The sequence below is a fragment of the Maylandia zebra genome, linkage group LG23 (assembly GCF_041146795.1).
Source record: "Maylandia zebra isolate NMK-2024a linkage group LG23, Mzebra_GT3a, whole genome shotgun sequence".
Lineage (NCBI taxonomy): Eukaryota > Metazoa > Chordata > Actinopteri > Cichliformes > Cichlidae > Maylandia > Maylandia zebra.
The window spans coordinates 7,704,503-7,729,607 of record NC_135188.1 but is presented as its reverse complement, the minus strand read 5'-3'; the positions used below and the strand labels follow the sequence as shown (position 1 = coordinate 7,729,607).

The window sequence follows — 25,105 nt, the reverse complement described above, 5'->3', positions numbered from 1 at the left end:
CTGTGGCTGGATGTCGTTTAATATGTTTAAAGTTGCTTTACTGCCACCTTCTGGTTTAAATTCACCTTAAAGTGGGTTTATTATGCTTTTTTATATTGGACGCTTATTAAAAACAAAAACAAAAAACGTTGCTATCCTTAAGTTCAGGCTTCAGAGTTCTCTAATTGCTCTTATTTTTCTCTTGGATCTATATGATGTCAGAGACATATTACAGGATATCATGAGCACAACAGTCCCAACTACCCACCCTTAAACCTTCTGTTTAATAGCGGCAGCAAGTCAGCCTTAAAGGGAAGCTGTCCCTGCAGTGAGAAGAGGTAAAAATGGTTCATTTTAGACCGCAAATCATTGTGATGCCCACCGCAAGATAAATAAGTAAATAAATAATGATGAGCATAAGATGCGCACTTTAATGTTCAGTTGTATTACACTTCTAATTCATCAAATTTAAACATATACTGCTGTTACATATGTAATATTTTATATGTTATTGATATATTTCTTCCCCCAACATAATAAAGATGGATAGTGATTCCCTAGAAACTCATAGGAATGAGTAGGCATAAAAGCCCGGGGAGGGTTCAAAGTCATTGAAGAAACAAACAGCTTTAAATATGAGGATTCCTTTTAAAACTTACATTCATTGTCTTCCAGAGGTTGAGAATCCTTTCGGATACAGCATATCCACATTTGATGATATCTACAGCATTTTGATATGACCGAATTCTGTTTCCCTTCCCTTGAGATACTCTGCTAGACTTTTACCACAACCACCTTTAGTTTTTACTTCTTCATGGATCTTCACTGACTTGGACTATGCCATTTCTTTGCCTTGAGACTGTATTGGGTTATTATCCATTAGCACTATAAAGCTCTTTCTGATTGGTTTTGCATCTTTTTGCTGAACGTAAGGAGAGAGTATAGCCCCGTGCTACTTTTGTCAGCAGTCACATCAGTAAACTAATGATCCATTTACTGTGGCAGCTATACACACCCATGACACAGCATTGCCCCCACCATGTTTGACAGATAATGCAGTATCCTTTGTGTCATGTGGCGTTCCTTACCTTCGCCACATTTTGCTCTGTAACCAGTGGTTTACACCTTTTTATAAAACCTTTGTATTTGCATTTATGAAAGCATCTTTTAACTGTAGATTTTGGGGATATGCCATTCTCTCTGAGGGTGTTACTGATTTGGTTAGATATTGTGAAGGGTTTTTCTTGCTGTTGCTAAGCTGGACAGCGTATTCATTCTTTTTAAGAAAGCACCAGATCATTGATGTGGTCGCTCCTGATACTCATTTCATCATAAAAGAACAAAACAACAGGTGTCACATGGCTATTAATTTCTTTTTAAGCCAACTTTCCAATTACTTTTGAGACTGAGGATGGGATTCTATGAAGTACGTGTATACCCAAATCTGTATACTGCTATCACTACTTTTCTTTAATAAATGTTTCCTGCCTAGGGACAACAGAAGTGAAATAGCAATTTTGCTAAAATCTGACATGAAACAACTCCAACTGAAAGACAAAAAGAAACAAAAACATTTTATTTAGAAAGAATTCACAGTTTCTAATGGCACTACAGTTTTTTGTAGTAACTCACTCCTGCTCAAAAATACTGTGCAGCTCTTCAGAGTACTCACAGAGACAAAGAGAGGGCGAGAGAGAGGGATAGAGAGAAGGTAGCACTTGACATAAAGGGTAGAAAAACAAAAAGGCATAAGGAGTCATACAAAGTGCACACTGAGCATTTAGAATTTCTCTCCAAGTGCTTTCTTGTTGTTTGCTGTGTTATGTGTTTAAATCGATTTAAAGTAGTCTTTTTCATAACACAGACCCACCCACACACACACACACACACACACACACACACGAGACAAGAAAAAAAAATCTCGCATGCGTACAGGTTTACACACAAACATATTACACATTCAAACAGGGATTTAAAAAAAAAAAAACAAAAAAAAAAAAAACAAAACAAAAAACAAAAACCACCCTCTGGATTTGCTCGGCTCTTGGAATATAAGTAACCACATTAATAGTGTTCTGAATTGGATTAATCTTTACTGCGTTCCCTTTTATTCAGCAACAATTCATTTCTTCCTCACAAACGACCGCTGTCATTCGATGTGGGGCAAACACGTGACATCAAAAAAAAAAAAAAAAAAAAAAAGACTTAAAAGGAGTGTACGACCACAGTAAGAATGCACAAGAAAAAAAAAAAAAAAAAAAAAAAGCAAAAAAGCTAGACAGAAAAGCAGGCAAGCAGAATGAAAAAGCATTTGAAGCCAATAGGAACATGGTAGAGTGGTTAATCAAAGCAGGCATATTTAAAGTTTTCTTCACAGTCACAGACAGAAGTCGTGCACAGGGGGTCAGAGGTGACATTTCTGGATAAAGATATGTAAGGAAAGAAGAGCAGTAGAAGCTGGTCAAAACAGGTAATGACACTCATATGGGATGGTAGCATTAGAAGAAAATTCTGTCAAGACGTCCAACACCAACCATGCAGAACCTCTATGAAATTGCATAAATAGAAGGGGGAATAAAAAAAAAAAAAAAAAAAAAAAAAAAAAACCTCTGTTAAATTTATTCTTTAAAAGCAAACAAAAATAAATCTGCAGCTTCCTGCAGTGTTTTTGCTGAATTGTTATATTGAATATACATTAACAAAACAGCCAGGGTAACATAAAATCAGTTAGCCAATCCAGCAGAGATGCTGAAAAGGCAGACAGAAGACAGCACAGTACTACAGTCATTGTTATAGCCTCTCTCTTTTTTCTTTAATAAAAGCATCTCCAACTTTCCAGCAGCTCTGAAAACACACAGAAGCAGCAGCGTGTTCCCAACATACATGTAGCCTTTAACTGTTATTTTGTTGGATATAAAATGCGATTACTGTCCGATATTTCAGGCTGAGCCAAGTACAATTAGACGACGTTATAAGGTAAGAAAACGAAAGAAAGCAAATGTGTTTGAGCCATCCACCATGACTGTATGTGTCAGTACCACTGAGTAGTAATTCTATGTAACAAACTTGCATTGAGCCACTGTGACGCTGCAAGACTGGGAGACTGGCAAACCAGCGACTAGGTTAGAAAATTCTCTGTTCATTTAAATAAATAAATAGATAAATAAAGCTGATCTGTCAGACCCATCTGCAAGGTCCACGAGAGGGTGTGCGTAAACATTCAGCTCTGTTACCCAAGGTTACCCTACAGTAAACTGTGCCCTTAACAGGAAACACTTTGCCCCATACTGGCTCTGACAGCAACTCAAACAAGCCGAACCAGCAATGCTAAGAGAAACATGGCTCAGTTACAAATGAAAGAACTATAAAAGTAATGAAACAATATATTACAGCTTCTTGCCTCTGAGCTGTTTTATCACAGTTACAAAATCTAATGTGACAGCATTTTTGGGCCCAGCCCAAACTGAGCAGGGTCTACAGGAGCTGGACTGCTGCTACTGTATTTGTTTTATGAAGTTAATTGAGACACTTAAAAAAAAAGAAAAGAAAAGAAAAGGGCTAATACGCTCATGTAGACTTTTCTTCATTCAGCTCTCGTGGTTGGTTTGGAACAAACTGACAGAGACAGAAGGCGAGAATGAGACGGTTTTACCCACTGGTCCCAAACAAACACCTGCAGTCATTTAGAGACTAAGGCAGGATGGAAAAGGTTAAATGATGGCAATGAAAGACAGGAGGAAATAAGAATAAGAGAAGTCATTTGTCATGCTCCACAGTCCTCTTATAATGACATATTTCATCCCAAAGAGCAGCCTAATACTTTTCAAGGAACACGGAGTTGAGACCAGCACCTCTCCTCACTGTGCTCAGAGTGGGGAAATGAATTCACTGGTGCTCCACTTTCATGGGTAAATGTGCTTATCCAGTAGAAAAATGAAAATAAAATAAAATCTCTCAAACACACTTCAATAGTTTTGACTCTTCTTGGTGTTTCACTTCCTATCACAGTGTCTTTTTGTGCACATCAACAACTGTTTACATTTCACGTTTTTAAGAGTTAGAAGGTCTAGAACAGATATAAAGGCACATAACCGTAAACGGGTCTTTGACAGGAGTGAATAAGAACTGAATGATGTTGAGCTACTGCTGCCATAGCCAATTCAGTTCCACGGTGCGCCTGGGTGCTCATGGGAAATGTGGTTCTTTGGGTTGTGGTAAGACCTCTTCTGTCTGTCATGTCTGCTACCGTGTAGTGTGTGCACAGGTGTGAGCAGATAATCGTGTAAAGGTGACGCGTGAGGATTCAGACATGTCCGGTGACGGCTGTCACCCCGATGGTCCCGACACTCATCTCCTTGTTTCCCTTCATAAGCTGCTGCAGGCTGGGCAGAGAACCAACGCTCCCCACTGGCATGTGCGGGAACTGCAGCTCGGTCTGGCGAGACTTCCGCCGCTTCGTTGAGCGCTTCTCCTGACGGGACTTAGCAACCGGCTGGCTGAGGGGGAAAGAAAGGCCGTGGCCGTTGCACACGCCATCAGCGGGGAAGACGGGAGAAGGAGGGGGGAGCCGGCTGGCGTACGACTCCTCAGAATGGGTGGACGAGCTGCAGCTGCTAGTCTCTGAGGGGAACTCCTTAGAGGTGCGACGGGGCAATAATGGGCCCTCCTGTGGTGTTGAAGGGGGAGGAGGCAAGGGAGGAGGAGGTGGAGGAGGAGGAGGAAGAGGTAGGGGGCGTGTTGAGGATGGTGGCGCAGGGAGACACGGGTGGAAGCTGTTAAACTTGGGATCCCCGTTAGTGAGGAGAGCAGAAGGATCGAATGCCTTCAGAGTCTCAACTTTGTCCAAAGACTTTGCCTTGCAGCGTTTTTTCTGCAAGGTAAACATAAGAGATGGAGAAATTACTTAAGAAAGATCAGCAGAAAACTAAACAACTAATAACGTTAAGTCACAAACAATAGTCGGAGGAAGGTGGGAAAGTTCAAAAGGGAATGATGGAAATGAGGAAAACAAAAACATACTACTCAACCTGCTTATCTAAAAATATTAAAAACTTGAAGCGAATAAAGCTGGCAGTACACACACAGACACACACACACACACACACACACACACACACACACACACACACACACACACACACACACACGTGCGCTAATGGGTATTTCGCCAATTCTTTCCACTGCTCAGCTGATACCTCATCTCATTTACTCCACAAAATAAAGAATTCCCTTTTCTAAAACAGACGTATTAGAAAGACTCATTGAGACGAGAAAACACAGTACTTGTATACGACGGCCATCACAGCCAACAGACACTGTACCTTTTTCTCTGGAGAAAACCTTAGAGGTTCTACAATGTACAAGTCATCTGGACCTACTGGGGAGGGGAGAAAGGGGCTAGGTTAATGATGGAATGGGATACAGGAATACGTACATGTAATAAGCATGAAGCGACCTTGCAAGTAGTTTTAAAGATGAAAAGGCATAAATCCATATTGTAGTAATAGCTTGTTGTTAAAACAAGATTTGAAATCATAGAAAAGCAGGTGTTGTTTTTATTAAGGAATACTACTTGCAAATGTCTACCATGAGCCAGCAAAGCATTGTGCTCTATTATTAAACTCCTTATGCCTGCATGTGGCAAGCTGGCAATGACAGCCTCCCACCCTCAAGGGCAAACTCTCTCTCTCACACACACACGCACGCACGTCATTAGGGGGTAATGAACAGCAGCGGGAGTTTAAGGTTTCAAGAGCTGATACTTTTATTGCTTGCACCAGCCTTTCCTTGTGGGCGTGTGTTGCTTTAGGCAGTGGCAACAAGAGGGATATCAGTCACTAAACCTGGCAAAATGTCTTAAAGCAACAGCAAAGGTACAAAGAGTGAGCGATGGAGAGAATGAAGCAAGGCTAAGTAGTGTTTGGATGGGGAGAGATATGTGGCAATAGACGCAGTGATCAAAAGCAGTTAGCCTGAAAGTGCCTAAAGGCAAGATTACATGATGTTTGCAGCGTGACTGTAGTGTCAGATCTCAATGCTGCTTATGTTTCAGTTGGAAAAACAAAAGGAGGAAACATATGGGTAAAACAAAAGTGTGTTGGAGGAGAGATTTTTGAAAAGTGAATGGGCACGTAGGAAGAAGACCTCTTACCTTCTGTAGAGGACAGGTGAAACGACTTGGAGCGAACAAGTGGGCAGGTCACCCTGCGCTTCAGGCTCATGTCATCGTAAGAGGAGAAGCATCTGATAAGGGAGGGAAAAATGACTGACATTTACAAGATGCTACATTCATTCCTTGATTGTCAATCTTTCTACAGTTAGTAGCAAGACGGGAATGACAGCAACCGACAGACAACAGCTTCAGTATTCAGTCTAATACGAAAACACTGAACAACACTTAACAAATGTCATAGCAAAGCTTCAGAAATAAAATATCCTATTCATGCATGCGGGTGACAAACCTCTTGGGACTGGGGTAGTGGTTGCTCTTGGGAAGAGCAGTAGAGTTGGTGCTGGGGCCGGGGGCCGAGCTGCGGCAGCACTGCAGACACAGCAGGATCCCCAGAAATAGACACAGAACCAGAGAGACCACCAGGTAGCTCTGACGGTCAGATACCTGCAGAGGACGATTTCAGCAGTCAACAGTGAAACAATGCACAACACATCAAACATTCAACAGCTACGTCGACTTATGATACCGTGAGTGGTCCTTTTCCCCAGTTGTGATGTTTTGTACCATGTCCTCCGTGACCTTACTCCAAAAGCACTTTTAGTTTGGCCTAAACACTGTATGCAAAAGGCCCAGTGAATTTATATAATAAAAAAAAATAAAAAAAAAAATAAAAAAAAGAGAGAGAGAGAAGGAAAAACCAGGACAAACTACCCACAAATTGTTATTCTAAAAAGGATACACAAACTTTATCCTCTATCCTTTTTAATGTAACTGCATTTAATCATGTGGGCTCAGAAAATGTGCCTTGGTGAAAAGTCAAAGCCAAACATGTTGAAATATTCAAGTCAGAAAAATGTTTTCCACTCAAGTCAAACTCTGCACGTGTTTTGGAAGAAGCAAAAGACTTTAAATAAACAACAAAACAAAAAAAGTTAAAACAATACATGATGGCCATGAATATTAAGGTTTCACACAGACACTATACTTATGTGAAAAAAAAAAAACTACTTAAATTGTCTGTTTATCTACTTATAAACAAACTTGTAGGTAAAACGAATGTTATATTCCATTATACTTAATTTCACCTCTAGTTACTCTGGCTGGTACCTACTATCTGGCATACTCCATTTCAGATGGATTTCAAGGTCCCGACTACTAAAATCATTACTCCGAACATAAAAATCAAACCTGGACTATATCTGGAACAGCAAGAGATCTGACAACAGATGGTGTTTAAACTACATTATGTTAATGAGCCAGAAGCATCATGATCTATTTTCAACAGGAAGAATAAATCTTTCTCTGAACACAAGCAACAAGGTTTTAAGCCAAACACAAAAAGACAATTCTGTTAAAAACTAAGCAATAGATAGTCTACTCAGCAATCAACGATAGCAATATACCTCTCTCTGCAGCTCGCTGACTGTAGCTGTGAGATTGAGCATCAGTTTAGTGACGTTTTCCAACTGACTCTGCAGGACTTGGATGGACTCTGTCTGCTTCTGGTCCTGAAAATATACAAAAAAAAAAAAAAGAAAAAAAAAAAGAAGATATTAGTCAGCACAGCTGCTCAGGTGTCAGTAGATTGAGTAAATAAGACTCTTAACTGCAAACATATTTTACTGTGATTTAAGATGATTAATGCAATGAGACCTGTTCCTCAGCAATACGGGAGGTGTTTTGCAGCTTGATGATGGTCTTATTGAACGCTTTCTGCATCTCTTCCATCTGTTTACGATATCTGGAAATCACAGATACATATAAATAACTTCTAATAATCTCTCCCAGATTGCAAATATCTGAAACAAATTAGGGCAGTAAAATCTGTACTGAAACTTTGCTTTTTGTTGCAGTTTAGATTTGAAAAGTTCAACATGGCCAGTGGTTTCACCTCTGGCTGAGTTCCTCCAAGTATCTGCTGGACAGACTCATGTTCATCTCCAGAGCTTTGATCCTGTTGTTCAGCCTCATGAACACACTCTCTTTCTGGCTGGATCCGTGGACTGCGCCTCCGTTAACTAACACGCTGTTCCCATTCACTGCTCCACCATTATAATCTCCACCGTTCTGCAGCTCTGCATAGAAGTCTGTAGCCGTCCGCTGAGCGTTGCCATTACCACTAGCATTCAGCAGTTCCTCTTCTACAGTCTCTTCCACCCGATGAGGCTCTCCTGTCTGAGGAAGTGAATCAGCCTGCTCCCCGTGGGTCTGGGAGGCCTGAACATTTTGTCTCTGCGAGTCCCCGCTGTCTACGCCTGACTTAACTGAGTCTGTGTGAATGTCATTTGAAGGCAAAGCTGCTGGCAGCTCAGTGGGAGGGGAGATAAAATCCTCAGGTCTTGAAGCAGTGGGAAGAGGCTGAACAGGCTGATCTTTGACAGGAGGAACCGTGACGACAGGAGAAGCCGTCTCAGAAGATTGAGATAACGGGGGAGTGCTGGCAGAAAGCGTGGGGGTGACGCTGCTGGCGTGCTGCGTCTTTGGGATAGAGACAGCTTGGAGGAGAGGAGTGGGGACAGGATCTAGGGTTGCGTCTTTAACTAAAGGTAACAAGTTCTCCTTAGGGGTTGGGGTAGGCTGTGTTAGGGAGCTGTGGCTGTTTGAGAAACTCTGAGGGGGGATGGTGGAGGTTCTGCTGGGCTCTAGGAGGATGTTGAGCTCGGGAGTGTATGAATCAGGTGTGTCAGTGCTGAGAGGCGTGTCAGTGGTGTACTCCTCACTGAGAGCTCTGCACTCATTTTGCCCCTTCTCAGGCACCTCGAGTTCTGGAGCTTTTTCTGTGAGAGGAAGGGGTTCTTGGATAGGTGTGGGGGCAGGAATAGGAATCAGTGGAGGTGTGTGTGTGAGGACAGGTGTGCTCACAGTAGGGTGAGTCTGTGTTTGAGTGCTAAGCTGCCTCTTCTTAAGGCTGCGCAGTCTCTCCTTGGCCAGCCTGGCAGAGCACCAGCGATGGAGCAGCTCAGGCAGAGTGACCATGCAAGACAGAGAGAGGGAGGAGAAGGAGGTGAAAGGACAGTAAGCCTGGCTCTCCCACTGGTTCCTGTCTGCCTCCTTCCTCATCTCCTCCTCGCTCTTTTCCCCTTCTTCATCATCCTCTCCCTCCTCCTCCAATAGAGTAACAGTTGACAGTCTGATCTCCTCATCCTCTTCCTCCTCCTCTACTAGAGTGACAATCTGATCCACATCCTTATGTGGATCAGATGATGAGTGGGAAGATGTGGAGGAGTCACTAGAGACAGAGACCTCTTCTGTTGTAGGTTGTTCTGGCTTTGAAGGTTGCAGTCTGAAGAAAAGAAAAAACAAAAAACATGCTTTCTGTGGGATTTGGAGTTGAAAAGCTCATCACGTGGAACTGAATTCAATTTAAATTAATAAAGGTATATCTCTGATGGCTCTTACACTGTGTGTAGGGCCTCAGTTGGTTTAGCTGACTCTGTGCTCTCCTTTTCACCCCCCTCTGTTGCGTTACCTGGGGGTTGGAGAAACACACAACAATTAACAAACACAGCACAGCAATAACACTTGGCTACCGTTTTTAAGATTGCGTAGAACCCTCTAACTTGGCAGTGGCTCGTTTCTTTCCACCCTCTTGTAGGAGGGACAGTGTAGGTGCACAGTCCCTCCAGGCTGGAATGCCCATGTTTAGGCAAAGGGAGAAATGCTGTGAACCAGTCTGTTCCAGTTTGAACTGATTGTGTCTCTCCCAAATTCTGCCTCACTCAGTGGGTGTAAATGGGAATAAAAACAGCCACTGTAGAGAGCAAGCAGTAAAAAGACACTATAGAGTTGTGCTAATAATTGAAAGGATGAATTTGTGGGGTTTTTAATGTATTTTTTTTTTTATCAGTTGTCATAACCAACAGGTCTAAATACAATGAATTTTTAAAAAGCATAAAGAAACATAAGAGCCAAATCTGTTAATAGATTCCTCCCCTCTTTAAGTCAACCACACTAGAGAAAAGTTGTCTAAGGAGTCATTTTGATAGCGCTCTGTGTGGTAGACAGAACTAGAAGAAAGCTCAGCGTCATAGGCCTAACTGTCTTAATTTAGCTGAGCTCCTTGCCAAGAAGAACTGAAACAAAGATAGCCAAAGTTCTGCTGAAATACCGCTAGGGACCTCCTGCTAAGAGCCAAGTAAACATCTGGCTCTCTTAGCACATATACACATGAACATTCAGTCTATGCATATGTTTGCACTTTAGCCAAGGAAATAAAGTGACCCAGTTTTTGAAGCAGTTAATCTAAACAAGATGTGGAAAGACAGGCTGGCTGGAGAACGCGAGGAAAAAGGCAGTCACACAGTAAGAGCAGAGTACAGGAGTGAAAACACAGCATTACAGTTTGCTTTATAAGTGTTAAATACATTTGAATTTGTTTTTAAAGGGATTTCATAAGATAACGCTATACGGTCTATAGAAGAAGCACAACTACAATTTGCTTTCACATTAAGGAAGTTTTCATCTAAACCTCAGGAAGGTGTGAAACCTATTATGTAATCTGGACGTTTCTTAACCGGAATTTCCAATTAGCTTTTCACACATGCACGCACCTTCACAAAACAAAACCTGTTGGATGGATGATTCATGCTCAACAATCTCAGTAAAAGTCTTTTATAGTGCTGACTCGGAAATCCCTGCTCCATAACACTTCATACAGATAGACCAGTCATATTACCTCGAGCTAAGGTGTGGGAGCAACATGCAACAGAATTCAAGTCAAGGTCTTTTCTAACAAAGGGGAATATGTGAAGAGGCTGAGCCATCAATGTCAGATTGCTGATTAAATCTGACCTGCAGAGGTGGACCAAGTATCTCTTAGTATAGTTACACAAGTTGTTTGCGAAACACGAGTACTAGACCATTTTTACATGTACATTACACACATAAAAAATGTGCCCCTAATCAGCATGTGTAACGTTCTCCTGGCAATCTGTAGTTTAAATCTGTAATTTACTTTAACTTTTAAAGAGACAGTAACAGATCACCTAAATGTGATGTCTATAAAACAGGAAACTTGAGTTTATCAGCTCTTTATTGGCAGTTGAATGGGAAGCCAAACAAATTTTAGCTTATGTTACACATGTGCATGGATGTGTTTATACTTTGCCTTACACTTATGCTTAGAGCAGTGCAAATATAAGTTACTTCAGCGCCCATTTGGGCTAACCCCAAAATCAGTATGAATGGATTTATTTTGAGGTTATTTTTTTAAGAAAATTAAAAATGAAGCAATATAAATAAGTCTAAGATACTCTGATGAATGTAAGATGGCTGAAAATGTTGACTTGTGTATGGTGTACTGTTCAAGTGTTGCATGTGAAAATGTGATGGTAGAAAAATACCCCCCCCCCCCAAAAAAAACCAAAAAAAAAAAAAAACCAGAAAAGTAAACTTTTAAAAAAGGTCTAAAAAGTGGCCTCTGAGAAATCAGTACCTCCCGTTTCTGCTCCAGTCTCCAGCTCTGGCTTTCCTCCCAGCACATTAGCAGCAATGTTGTTTACCATGTTTAGGATGGCATCTAAAAACAAAAACAAAGAAGAAGAACATCCACGCAATGCATTTATTTTCCATGACATGAGATTTCTGACTGACAGCAGCTTCAGGCCAAACACATCAAAGCCAAACCACATATTGTACCATATGTTTTTGCTTTATTTTCTTAACCATTCTCTCTGATGACTGTATTCTCCTTCTATATTATGTCCCCTGGATTTACTGTCATGAGTTTTATTTTAAGCCTTTCCTCCAGGGTCCATCCACTCTGAAGCCCTTTTATGGTTTATGGTTAGAGCTCTGAGACTTGTGTGCACGGTACATTTTCAGGGGTGCACCGTTCCCCTCCTTTGCTAACTCAGGAGACAGAAGGGCACCAGTGTATTTGTGCATGTGTGTGTGGTTTCCGGAAAAAATAAATGGATAAATAAAGCCAAGCAGCAAAATTTATGCAACTCAAAAAGCCCACAGTGTGTACGCAGGATACCAAGTGGGTTAAAATACTTCAAGTTGAACAGTATGTGAATGAGTTCATACCCAACAGGCCATAAAGTTGGCTGCTGTACCAACAACTGTATGAGGTCTGAGATAATTGAAAAAACTGTGTGCACTATGACTGGATACAACAGTATAAAAGCCAAACTTGCACAAATCATAAAATAGTTCTTCTTTAACATAGGATGGAAACACCAGATTACTGTAGCTGCAGTTTGATGACATGTAACGAAACATTTTCATTAACATTTTTCATGACAGTTGACACATTTTCTTATTCCTTTTTTAAATTCGATCAGGTAGGGCTGTCCGCTTTTGTGCTGAAGCCATCTGACCAACAGCAAAAGCTCGGCCCAAACTGGGTTACGTTACAGGAATATAAGATACAGAGCACAGCAGCAAATATTAAAAAAAAGAATCAGGGTGCAACAATGGTGCCAAGTCCAGACCTCAATCTGACTGAAATGGTGTGAAGGGACCTCATGAGGGCTGCGCCAACATGAAGAATTCCCCCTTAAAGATGTGAGACACTGATCTTCAAGTTATTGCCACTAAAAGTGGTTCAAACAAGCTAGTGAACCAGCTCAACTGCATAAAGTTCTGTGAAAATCTATTTTTCACGACTGCATTTATAAGAACGTGTGTATGTGTACATACTGGTTGCTGAACCAAGCAGGTTTTTGGAGGCCTTGTCTTCTGTTGGTTGGTAGCCAGGAGGATAGTCTGAAGAGAAACACGTGGTAGCAGTTAAAATAAAATCATATTAATTGGAAAACAAAAGGCAAGAAATCGAAGTAATGTATTTGGTAACTACTTTGAAGAATAATTTATTTTGGCTTTTTGAGCCTGGTATAACCTATAGATTTGTGGCACTGGTTTGCACAATGATGAAAGTACAGTATGAATTCATTTAATGTTAACACATCCATTTCTGGTCTTTTACATACAAATTTCAAATTTGTACATTTGAAATCGACGTCAACATCTTACCATAGTCCTCATCCAAATACTCAAGTCTCTCTGAGGGGTACTGAGAATCTGCTATCTCCTCATACTCCTCCACCATGCTGGTACCAAACACCCTACACAACACAAAAAAAAACAATACGTTACACAAACAGACCTACAGAAAAGGTCAAGACTTGAAATTACCACACAGCGGAGGCAGTGGAATTTTTTGATGCAGCTCTAAGAAAACAATGCCAGTTGAGCACATTTTGAGATAAAAGATAAAAACTCACGGAAACTGAACAATGTGTTGGATATGGACGCACAAGTGATGACTGTATATAAGAAGTACCATCTGAGGGAAATTAACTTAAAAAAAAAAAAAAAAAAAAAAAAAAAAACACCAAAACAATCTTTTTTTTTTTGTTTCTTTTTTTATTCCTTTTTTTCCCTTATTGTGATTGTGCAGTTAAAGTCTTTAAAGTGGACATTCTTAAGGAACCCTCATCATCAGACTCACTGTGCAAGAAAAGGCATTTTAGCTGTGTTACAACATTCAGAATTTAATCTAAAACAACAACAACAACAACAACTATTAAGGTGGTGCCTAATAAGTAAACAACAAAATCTAATCATAACAGACCTTTCATGATATAGCGGCGCTCCTGTAATTACAGCTGCCTGGATAACAATTTGCATTGATGTAATAAAATCAAAGTGTTTGTTTGTCAACACTGCTTATGATAAAGGCGGTTGTGTTTTAAAAGACAGATTCCAGAAACTTTCAAGATCTAATTAAGTAAACTGGAACAAGACAAGACGATAAGACTGTTCTTCTTCTTCTTCTTCTTCTTCAAAAAAAAAAAAAAAAGGAATGGCATAACTGTTAGAAAATATTAACTTTTATTTGGTTTTATTAAATAGTGCTTCTTACAATTTGCATAATTTACCCAATCGCACAAGCACTTTTTCCTATGCTTTTTCTATATAAACGCATTGTAAAACAGTTGTGGTTAGCATCCTGCCCAAGGATAGCTGCCATGCAGAGCCAGGAAGCAGCTAGGGATCGAACCACCAACCTCCCAATTAGTAGATGAGCTACAGCCACCCATGGGTTGATAAGATTAGAGAAAGGTCTAGAAAGATAAAGGAAATTCTTTAACTTACCTGATAAGACTGAGGGGACAGAAGTGTTCAGATCCGAAATGAGAGAGAAGTTCAACCTGCAGGTACAATAGTTAAGCTATTAAACAGTATAAAAATATGCACAACTCCATGAACCCACAACCCACCAAATTAGTAGAACTGCCAAGCTTTGACAGTTTGTGCATGTTTTACTTGTTTATTATCCACATGCATTAAAGATGAAACTCTACTCGCCCATTTGAGTATACAAAAAATAAAAGTGTTCTTATTTCAGCCCATTATAACCTCTGACAGAAAGAGAAGAGTGCTAACCTTTATGTACTTGATGAACATCTGATGCGAGAAGAAGACAAAGAGAAGGAGAGAGAAATAAAACAAGAAAAAGAAATCAGTAAGAGCTGATTCAAGCTACAAGGAAGTCAAGAATCTGTGTACGGTTCAGCTCTCTTCTACGACAAACACACAGCTGATATATGCAAGATCACCATTCTGCAACAGAACACAGGCAAGACACTAAACAGATGTTTCTAATAAGCTGCAAGAAAGACACAAGCAAGACTGAGGGAAAGACAGACAGACTTACAGGCTCACTACTCATTAAAAAAAGAAGAAAAAAAAAAAAGAATAAGATGCTCAGGAAGTAGAAACTAAAAATAGATGAAGCTGAAATCTAAAAAAAAAACAAAAAAAAAAAAAAACAAGTTTATGTAATAGAAACAAAACTGGTTCAGAATAGATGTGAATCAACAGTAAGCTCCTACACAAAACACCCACGAGTTACATAAAAAAGGATAATTATCCAAGTATTAATCACCTGCTTAACAAGTCTACACTGAATATTTATTGGCAAAAGTGATTGTAAGGAAAGAGACCGTTTAGAAGAGCACCGATTTAGATCACACTTTCAAACCCATTTTTATAGATAATAATGGGCTGTTGTGTGAAAGCTCACAGACATAACTACATAGCCAACCTTTAACACACTTAATCAGAAAGAAGCAGATTTCATAAATACAATGGACAACAAATTTCCTTAGGAGGCTATGTGTATGACAAAAAAGAAAAAAATGATAATAAAGTGATATCCATCGATGAACACCTTGCTTTGTTTGTTACGCTGCAATTTAAGCAGAAATGAGGCACATCTGGTTTGACTTACGGATGGAGACAGAATCCCAGATATGGGAGCATTTAGGAATCTGAACCATGAGCGTAGGGACAAAAATTATTTTAATGCTTCTTGTCTGTTTAGTTTTCCTTAACATTCAGTGGCAAACCTAATGTTTAACCATCTGAAATTTAAATTCATTTTAGTGGAAACTACTGTAAGCGCCCTGAAAAAGGATCACGGCTTAATATAAACTCTAGCGTGATGTAAGTACAATCCACACAGTCCAAGACGGCCAGTCGTGACGCTCACATGTTAAATACAATCAAAACAGTCGTCGAGTTCCTCTACTATGCAATTCTCACATGTAAACAGTTACGCCCTCACAGTCACCATAATTTAGCTATTCAAAAGATGACTGCCCTGATGTCATCAGTAACTTTCTATTAAGTCACAAGACACTCCCTGGACCTACACCTTTAACTTCTGTATATAACCATGTCAGTATGTGTGTATATCCATGTCTAAGATTTCTAATATACCACTGAAAATGGGGACATTTTATGTATACTTTATGATATGTTATTATTCTATCTGCAAGTAAACAGGAGTACCTTCACATATTTAGCATAAAGCTGTTCATCTAGTGGGAAGCTCTGGACTATCCGTTCATCGCGAGCATGGAAAGTTCCCAGCTTTACCCACTTGTTGGTAGGATATCTGCAACAGAGAGAGGGGAAACGTACGATGTGAATGTGAGGAAGATCGATTTTGTAACATGTCATCTGGCATGACCTCACAGGGTGGATACAAATGTCATTATATTCATGCCATGTCTAAGAGTGGCAATTATCGGCATTATGGAGCAAGACAGCGCTAGATATAAATCTTTAACAAAGACAACACAAGCCCTGACTGCACTAAATTTAGAGGTGATAATACTAGGGGACAAAAATGAATGCAAAACTGGTTAAGAAACTGCTTTAATTATAGAGTACTGGCTTTCCCCTCATCTCTAAATGGGTTATGGTGGATAGCTGTCAGTTTCTTGCTAATATTGTAGGACCTTTACCTTACAATATAAAGAGCTGTAAGGCAACTGTTGTATTTATATATACCACCAGTTCACAACTGACTTCTTCTAGGAGGAACTGAATATGATCCAGCCAGTGATGATAGAAAGAAAAGTACTTGATTAAAAAAACAACAACTAACAAACAAAAAACATTTAATATTAATTTATTATGAGCAAAAAAATAACAAAAAAAAATTATGCAAAACTATTGTGAAACTTTATTTAGCCCCAGTGCAAGTTTGGAAATGGGAAACATGAAAGGTCTCTATATGCTTAAGTTGGTAACCACTATGTATGTCCTTAGCTAAAAATAAATAAATAATAAAAATTTGGTTTTTAATATTTTTTAGTGACACATTGAGCTTTCCTCTTCCTTCGCTCATCTACTGACTTTTAATTTCATGTGGAAATGAACTGAAAATATACTACTTTCTATACAACACTAGAAATGTAGATGCAAGGCCTATGCAAATCATTTGAGCAGGTTAGTGCAGCTACGCAGCTTGTGAGATGCGTGTTTGTGGGACGGCTTGAGCCTTGCTGCAGCGGTACATAATTTCGTTTTTGGCATGGTGCCTGTTTGTTTCAGTTTTTTCCCCCTACACCTGAGGCGCATGGCTGTCAGCAAAACTGACAGTAAAAAGATCTGTTGATAGTCATACTGACGTAGCAATAAGCAACATTACATAACTGAGTTTGTGGTATTAAAGGGTGGGCTTTAAATGAATGTTAGTCCTAACAGAATCCCAGTGTGGACAAAAGTATTATGTCAGTAATTTAAAAGAACATATGAAGCTTTGTGGTTACTATTTTTCACTGCTTGTCAATGCAAATACTACAAATATCATGGTTAAGATAACGAAATGAGATAAAAAAAAAAAAAAAAAAAATTTTAAATCGATGCATGAACATGCCGTTATGAACAGGGGAAGTAAATGGTGTGGCATGGGGCTTACAGAGCTTTGTCTGCTATAACTGTCTGACAGCATGCTGAGTGTAGTTTTTCAATTGCACACTAGCTTAAAAGGACAAAAAAAACAAACAAACAAAAAAAAAAAAAACAAGTGAATACCTGTCACTGATGGAAACTAGAAAGTCTTTGGGTGTAGATGAGAAAAGCTCAAAGTTTGCAATGTCCAACTGCTTCACTTGAATAGGCTCACAGAGTTCTATCACAAACCTGTAGAGAAGCAAAAAAACAAACAAAAAAATAATAATTATTATAAAACTTTTAAAGCTAAAAATTGGGCTCAGTTAAACCCCACCATTATTGTGGGACCCACCAAATTTTGTTGCTGCATGGATTCAGCATGTATAAGTCCATATTCTCCATGAGAATAGCAGACGTGCTCTGAAAGAAGAAAAAAAGTTGAATTAAAATCCTACCATCACCCCAACATTGTTAATCTTGCTTGTTTCCTTATACAATTGCAGTCAAAATGTGACAAAAATTGTTTCATGCGTGCTTAGATGTCTGGTCTCAGCTTAAATGCTAAGCGAACAAGTATAAAGTCATTTGACACATCTGTTGACACATAATGACAGCATTACGTGAGGATTCGCGTTTGTGTGTAGGCGGCAGAGCGTGATGTGCGACTAACCTTGGCCTCACTGTTGGCAGAGAGTATCTTGGCTCCACACTCTACAGAAGCGTAGTTATTCTTGAAGTTTTTCTGGACCTTCTTTGTTGGATGGGGGCTGCTGCTGGTTGAGGTATGGAGAGACTGACCTGGACAGAGAAAGCACTACATTAGGTCTTTTCGAGAGCCTTGAAAATGAGTGGTGCCAAACCGCAAAGAATAGACATATTGCACAACATGCATAAACACATGCTCCACTGACTGCTGCACACAGTGTGCATAGCGTGAAAAGGAAGGGGAAAAAAGAAGGAAGCTATACAGGAACAGAACATAAGGAAGGATGCAACCGAGAAAAGACGCAGCATACAAACGGGTAGTAAGTAGTCTTCTTTACAGAAGCAATGGCATAAACATGTTGTGTCACAGTCAGATTAACATCAGCAAGCTATTTTTGAGGTGCCTGAACCCAAACTTAAACAAGAACTTAGTTGTTCATGTGACGTGTCTCTAGTCATCCCTGTACGAGCTGTCTCGTGTCTGTACAATAAATCCACATACTTTTCTCCTTTTCCACCTCCATGACTTGCTTCTTCCATTCATCAAAGGTAGGGATGTCCTCTTTGCTGGGCACAGAGGGATCAGTCTCCCTGGGAGCGTTTGTTTCCCCTGTCTGAAACATACACACATATCCAGAATGTAAATATCAGACACCAAAAAATATGCAAAAATATTTACATGGTGGAAGAAGTGAACCTTGAATTTCTGTTAACAAGGTTAGTTGGCATCAGTGACTCACTAAGCAAGTACCTTATTATAAAAGCATAGCATGTGGTAGAACAACTAAAAGATGCCCATCCTCTATTCGTGGTAGTAAAGCTAGCCCGTGGTGACTGAAGCACTGAGATGCACTGAGCTGTGATTAATATTTTGATGGATTATGTAAGTGCCCCTTTGAGCCTCACAAGACAGCCTGATTCTGAAAATCCACAACTCAGACAGCCTCTTATGTAAAACGCCCTAACAGCCCAACAAGAGTCATTGCCAGCCACATACAGATTAGTCATCAGATCTCAGCTCCAAATCAGCAAAATGAGGTACAAATACACTATGAACACAAGCCCTCCCGTCCTCCGAAACTAAATACTTTCCCCAGATACAATCGTCCTTCAACCATGAAAAAGCAACTGACAGCAGGCTGACTCAACATTTTCAAACTGAAACATTCAAATGTTGCCCTTTGCTAGAACAGATGTGCATGCTGAATATTTATAATGTTCATGGCCACCTAGACGGCAGGTTTCGGAAAGTTTTGCAGTCTGTGCGGACAGGTGGACTTACTCAGCCTCAGGCCACCAATCTTATTATATCCAAGCTCAGTGCTCATGTCGTTGCAGTTGTTCCAAAATAAACTTCTCCCTCAGATCATATTTCAGGAACATCTCACCTGAAATAAGGACGTTGACTGTACCTTGGTCTAAGTTTTTTCTCCCACCACGTGTCCAACTGTCAAATTTTCCATCATGATACCAGCAGTTTTGTAATGCCTCAAGCCATATGCTACATGCGATTTGCTTCTTTCACAACAGAAATAACAATTCCCAAACACCACAAAGCCTCTAACCTGCTGTTTTTTGTGTTGGTGGTGTGAGGTGTTGCCCACTTGTTCCAAAACAGACAGCCCATCTTCGAGCACCTCACGCTGCTCTTGTTCCTGGTCCACTAGGCCTGGAGTCGACTGAATTTCTGTTTCAGGACCAGAGCTGTGCCTCTGATCTGTCTGCTGGTCCTCTGTGACAGCCTCATCCATGCTACATCACAGAGAGGGGACCAATGTGGAGTAGAGGGAACAGAAAGAAATGGACAGGGGAAGAATAAAGGAACAGAAGGGCATGGAATAAATTTAAGTTTAAGGCTATGTCAAATATGTGAGTTAAAAAAATAACAACAAAATTGAATTTGACGTTTTTTTTGTTGTTTTTTTTAAATCCTTGGTTGGAGCAGGCAAAACAAAGAAGGGAAATTTTAAAAGAAAAAAGAAAAAAAAAAAAAAGCAACATTAAGTAGAGAGCAAGGCCAGCGGTCGACGGTTGGGCACAGCAGAGAGGTGTAGCTTGTACCTTCATTATCAGTCTCTGTGCTTTGATTGGCTTCTGGTGGTTAGAAACTCACCTGAGGAGAGGGCTGCCAAAAGGGGAGCTTTCACAGGTTGCCAGTTCGGGGGGAATGACCCCGCACTGTGAATCAGAGTGCTCAGCAAAGACAAAGCTGTCTACTGGGAATTCATCTCCTGCACTGGCAACCCGCACTGCACTGAGGGAAAGAAAGGACATGGCGTTTACCACACCTCCTTACACTGGGGAAGGTAGACAGGAGGGTAGGGTGGAGGGTAGGGTGGGGGAGAGGGCGGGATGGAGACAATGGGGAGGAGATAAATGACACAGAGGCATGAGAGCGGGAGGGAGAGAAAAGGAAGAGGGGGGCAGAGTGGTTGGCTGCTGCTGGTGGCTAGCTGATTAGGACTTGAAATGCTGATTGAAATGCCCCAGTTCTGAATACAGAAGATACCATGGGAAGGACATGTTGTTGTTGTAGGAGATATTTAGACTAATCTGGGTCAAAGTTCCAGGTCCATAGGGATGATTCTCTTTATTTTTTTTAAACTTCCATTACAAAAACCATTAGAAAATAAATAAACAGTCCCTTGCTCCAGCACAATGCTCCATGAAAAATAACTGAAACATCCATGGGGTCAGATCTTCTTTAGACTCATCTTCTAGTGTGTGATGAGTCACTTTGCGTAAATAATTGTGAAGAAAAAGCAACTGAGGGAAACATAAGTCAAACAAAAATACCAAAACACATTTGCAATGTCTGACATGACAATAGTGGCACTGAAACGGATTACGTTAGACCTGGACTGTCGTGAAATTGGCTTTAACCTTAAGAAGAACAACATGTTCTATGTTTTTTTTTTTTAGCGATGTAGGGTTAGAAATTCAGTTCTCCAATTTCAGTTTTGTGGTTATAGCCAACTTCTCTTGAAAGACACCAGATCATTGGCTTGATGAAGTGAATCTGAGCTTACCCTGTGTGGGTCAGCCCAGCACTCTGTGAGGTAGGTTTGTTTTCAGCTTCATCGGGGGATGTGTCTGGGTTTGAGTCTAGATTGGGAATTGGTTCACTTGAAGTCTCTGCTGGGGTATCTGTGGTCACTTGGCCCTGTGCTGGAACTGGTTCTGGAGTGGCGAGCACTGGGGCATTATGGTCGTGGTCCTGTGTGTGAATCTGCAGGCCCAAGTCAGCCTGGGGATCTGGGGTAGGTTCTGGCTCAGGGGCAACAGGTACAGTATCCGACTCTGGGTCTAGCTTTGTCTCTTCCTCTCCAGCTTCTTGTGGCTTCACAGTCTGGTAACAGAAGAAAAAGTACATTTCTGATTAGGGCTGTTCGACATAACGACATATATCGGATGACGATATAAAAACATCTACAGTTTCATTTTACGCTATCGTTTGTTTCGTGGTGTCGCAAAATAAACGTTTACGGCAATATTTTTTCATCGTTTTGATAGTCACCGTAGTGGTTATATTTATTTCTTAAAGTTCTCTCTTTCTCTTATATTTAATATAACCACACTTCAGACGGACAAGCGCCTGTTTTTATGCGTTGTCGTTAGCAACAACGACGGTAAAACCATCGCTGTCCGCTTGTTTATTTTCCACATAAACCCTTCACAATAAAGCTCAAGATCCTGTTGAGACTTTTCAAAATAAACTGAATCACGTGAAAGAGTATGCAGAGTATCTACGGATGAGAAGCAAAAAATAGCAGTCAGGTGCTAAAATAAATAAATAAATAAATAAATAAATAAACCTTAGACTCAAACGTTAGAACATGCTCTTCCCCGCAGCACGTCGTGTAATAAATACTCAAAGAAAATGGCTGCCTTTACAACTTATGTCTAAAAAAAAATAAATATAGTTTCATGCATCGGTTAAAACACTTGACTCCAGCTACATGACGCCCAGCTGGAAACACTTCACGCAAGTCGAGCTGCCCGAGATTCACAGAATTTACAGAAAATGTTAAATTTTTGTGATTTATATAGTTATCGGACGATAGATGTATTATATCGGGATATGAGGTTTTGATCATATCGCACAGCCCTATTTCTGATGCAATTTAACTGCTCACCTAGATCAGTGCCATCAGATTAAGATCAACATTATTTATCATTTTCCTTTTCCAGTTCATGTGTTTGTGTCCCACATACATAATATACTTTTAAGAGTTTATGGTGCACACTTAAAAGCTGAGCTCTGCCTCACACTCCACCTTTAAGGTATTTACAACCTCAATTTCCCTTTTTATATTGACACTTTTTTTTTTCTTTTTTTTTTAAAGCCTGCCTTAGTATCCTGTTCACTGTAACTTAACTTTTTGAGCGATACTCTGGAAAACGTCCAATAACTGATGTGTCTTTTTACCTCTTCATGGTGTATGCTCTGTTTTTGTAGTTTCTCTCGTGCTGCTCTCTCGGTTTCTAGCCCCATATCGTATGATGTGTGTGTCTTCCACTCTTCCACCACCTAGGAGAAAATGAATAATAAGAACACAGGATAAGAAATACAAGTTAATGACATTACTGGCGTTGTTACTAGATTGAGTTTTATTCTAAAAATTAGTTTTTTTGTATGTAAAAATGTCAAAAGCAAAAGGTCTTTCCACCTCCTGATGTGAAAAAGCCTTTTGTCGATGGACAAAGGCAACATTATAAGGCTAATGACTGACTGCCAGGGCTGCTGGCAGAGCTGTTTGTTGTTGGACCTCAAACAATGATTCTTTTTCTTCTGTGCCCACAAATGCATACCAAAACTCATTCACTTCCCCAAATTATCATTCATTTCTGATACTCACTGACACATGAATACAGAGAAGCATTTCAAATGTTTTTAAAAGTGAGGCGATCTACAATTTTCCTCGTCCTACTTCGAATGGCTGCAATGACATCGACACACTTTGTATGAACTACTTTCAGTTTAGACAATATTTAGCCATGAAAGCCTGAGAAAACATGTAGCGCTTTGAACCCATAGGGCAGGTCCTAACCTAAATCACATCAACCTCTATGACTGATTCTGCAGAGCAGACCAGGTTCTGACTGCGTGTAACTGGGCTGGTTACTCAGCTTTGTGAGTAACCATTTACCTGGATTTGGTTCCACTTTTTGTCTATTTTTTTCTCTCCAAAATGCAGTGTCATAACCATCGATTATTGTCTGCCAACTACTCAGATTGTCATTTTATTAATCTTATCAACATTTGATGGTGGCAGATGGAACAGGAAGTCTTGGCCTGGATAGCCACTGACTACACTTTGGATAGTCTCAGGAAGCTATTTTTTAATGTGTTCCCAGATAAAGTCTTCTGGTTCTCTTTGTGCTTGTTAAGTCTGATGTAATTAGCTATTTTCAGATCCAAATACTCTTTTGTTTGCCTTAAGCAAAGATGTTCAGCGGTACCATTCATGTTTAAAAACAGCCCAGATTCACTAAACTCCATTAAAGTGATCAGCTGAGCCGTTCTTCCAGATGTTAGAAGGTATTGGTAAGCTATAGTTACCTAGTTGATGTATAAAGATGGGTTGTGATTGATGTAAAGAAGAAAAAAGTAAATACTAGAAAGATTTTGGAGGGTTTTACACTAGTTGACACATTTATCTGCCACTCAACAGCTAGCTGGGTATCTTTAGGCTATTATAAACATCGCAACACTGGCAAAGTATTAATTGAAATACAGCACTTGTGAGCCATCAGATCACAGGAAGAAGATAAATAGGCAATAAAAGCTCAGAGTGTCTGATATGATCCTACCCAAAAATATATATAATTATTAATTGCTGGAGGGATACTTCGAAAATGCTCCCTAACCTTATTTGTAAAACAGGAATTTTAGTTGGGCAGACAGTGATCCACTTCTGACCGACCAACATATTGGTCTCCAGGATATCAGTGAGTTTTTAAGCACTTAAGCACTTAAAGGTGTACTCCATTTAAACACTGCTAATTGAAGACTTTCCTACTCAGAACAGCAGGTCACTGAAATAACAAGAACCTTAGCCAAAAAAGAAGGGCCTTGGAGCGCAAAACTGGATCAATAGGTGCCAACTTAGCAAACACACCAGCCCATTTTTCGTCAACGTTTACTGGGTCACTAAAGTTCATGACCCAACTCCCACAGGTAGAACTTGGTGTTAAGATGACCGTTTCTGTTTTTCACATTAAGAACGATTATACAGGTCTCCAAATTGTAATCTGTTACAGTCAAAAGCTGAGATACATGAAAAGGCCAGAACTTCTACACACCTTGTTTTGCGTGGAGTCCTGCTCCTGCTCGAGGCCATCAGGATCTTTCTCCTGTCGAGGCTGACCTGAGCCAGACAAGCTCTGCTCTGAACAATAGACATGTTGACTAGGGTACCTGAAAGACAAACAAGAGAAGATTTGTTAGAACATTTATAAGCCTTTATATACACACACACACACACACACACACACACACACACACACACACACACACACACACAACAAACAAAACAAGGATTACTATAGAAATACTTAAGCTAGCCTAAGTAGCCTTGGGGGAAAGAGCCACTCACACAGTTAATTAAAGCACTGACTATAGGAGAACAAAGAAAGCTTCAAGTACAGGAGAGCAAAAGTAGAGATTCAAAACAAGGGCTAAAACCAAAGGAAGGAGTCCACATTAAGTTACAAGGAGAGAGAGTGACAGGAACAGAATTGCATGAACAAAACAGGGTAAACCAAATTCCTTTTGTCATGTGTATTCTTATAAGCTGCTCAAGGCAAACTATTTTCTTTGATTCAAATTTGGCTTAGGATATTGCTGTAATTCTTTTAGCCATCTGAAAGTCAAGTGAAAAAAAAAGTGTAGCCTGAGCACTTTCTGCACTGCTTCTTCATGTATCTTGTTGTCAAACTACTAATGCCTATCAATTTAAACACGCAGGTGTTCTACACCAGCTGTTCTGAAAATTTCGCTAATTCGTAGCTCTTAATGGTGTCGCATTAAATCACCGACTGTGAGGAGAA

The 25,105-nt window shown here is 40.1% G+C and overlaps 1 protein-coding gene across 6 annotated transcripts in view; it reads right to left on the bottom strand.

Annotated features, from left to right (window-relative positions):
- Positions 1–1,527: 1,527 nt before the first annotated feature.
- Positions 1,528–25,105, bottom strand: part of suco (SUN domain containing ossification factor) — a 42,790-nt gene continuing 19,212 nt past the window's right edge. Inside the window, exons 2-24 of one of the 6 annotated variants that reach the window (XM_004557206.5) lie at positions 24,359–24,473; positions 22,482–22,583; positions 21,082–21,401; positions 20,166–20,306; positions 19,618–19,804; positions 18,555–18,666; positions 18,018–18,145; positions 17,700–17,767; positions 17,489–17,596; positions 15,956–16,061; positions 14,546–14,566; positions 14,255–14,310; positions 13,130–13,221; positions 12,797–12,862; positions 11,586–11,669; positions 9,551–9,620; positions 8,043–9,434; positions 7,805–7,892; positions 7,555–7,659; positions 6,441–6,595; positions 6,131–6,222; positions 5,301–5,356; positions 1,528–4,849 (exon numbers count right to left, since the gene is read on the bottom strand). In XM_004557206.5, the coding sequence (XP_004557263.1) occupies positions 4,283–4,849; positions 5,301–5,356; positions 6,131–6,222; positions 6,441–6,595; positions 7,555–7,659; positions 7,805–7,892; positions 8,043–9,434; positions 9,551–9,620; positions 11,586–11,669; positions 12,797–12,862; positions 13,130–13,221; positions 14,255–14,310; positions 14,546–14,566; positions 15,956–16,061; positions 17,489–17,596; positions 17,700–17,767; positions 18,018–18,145; positions 18,555–18,666; positions 19,618–19,804; positions 20,166–20,306; positions 21,082–21,401; positions 22,482–22,583; positions 24,359–24,473 (4,231 nt within the window). In that variant the 3' untranslated portion in view covers positions 1,528–4,282. Of the gene's footprint in view, positions 4,850–5,300; positions 6,017–6,130; positions 6,223–6,440; positions 6,596–7,554; positions 7,660–7,804; positions 7,893–8,042; positions 9,435–9,550; positions 9,621–11,585; positions 11,670–12,796; positions 12,863–13,129; positions 13,222–14,254; positions 14,311–14,545; positions 14,567–15,955; positions 16,062–17,488; positions 17,597–17,699; positions 17,768–18,017; positions 18,146–18,554; positions 18,667–19,617; positions 19,805–20,165; positions 20,307–21,081; positions 21,402–22,481; positions 22,584–24,358; positions 24,474–25,105 lie in introns of those variants that run through there. The other 5 variants (XM_012920744.5, XM_004557207.5, XM_004557208.5 and 2 more) reach the window with 5 other exon arrangements.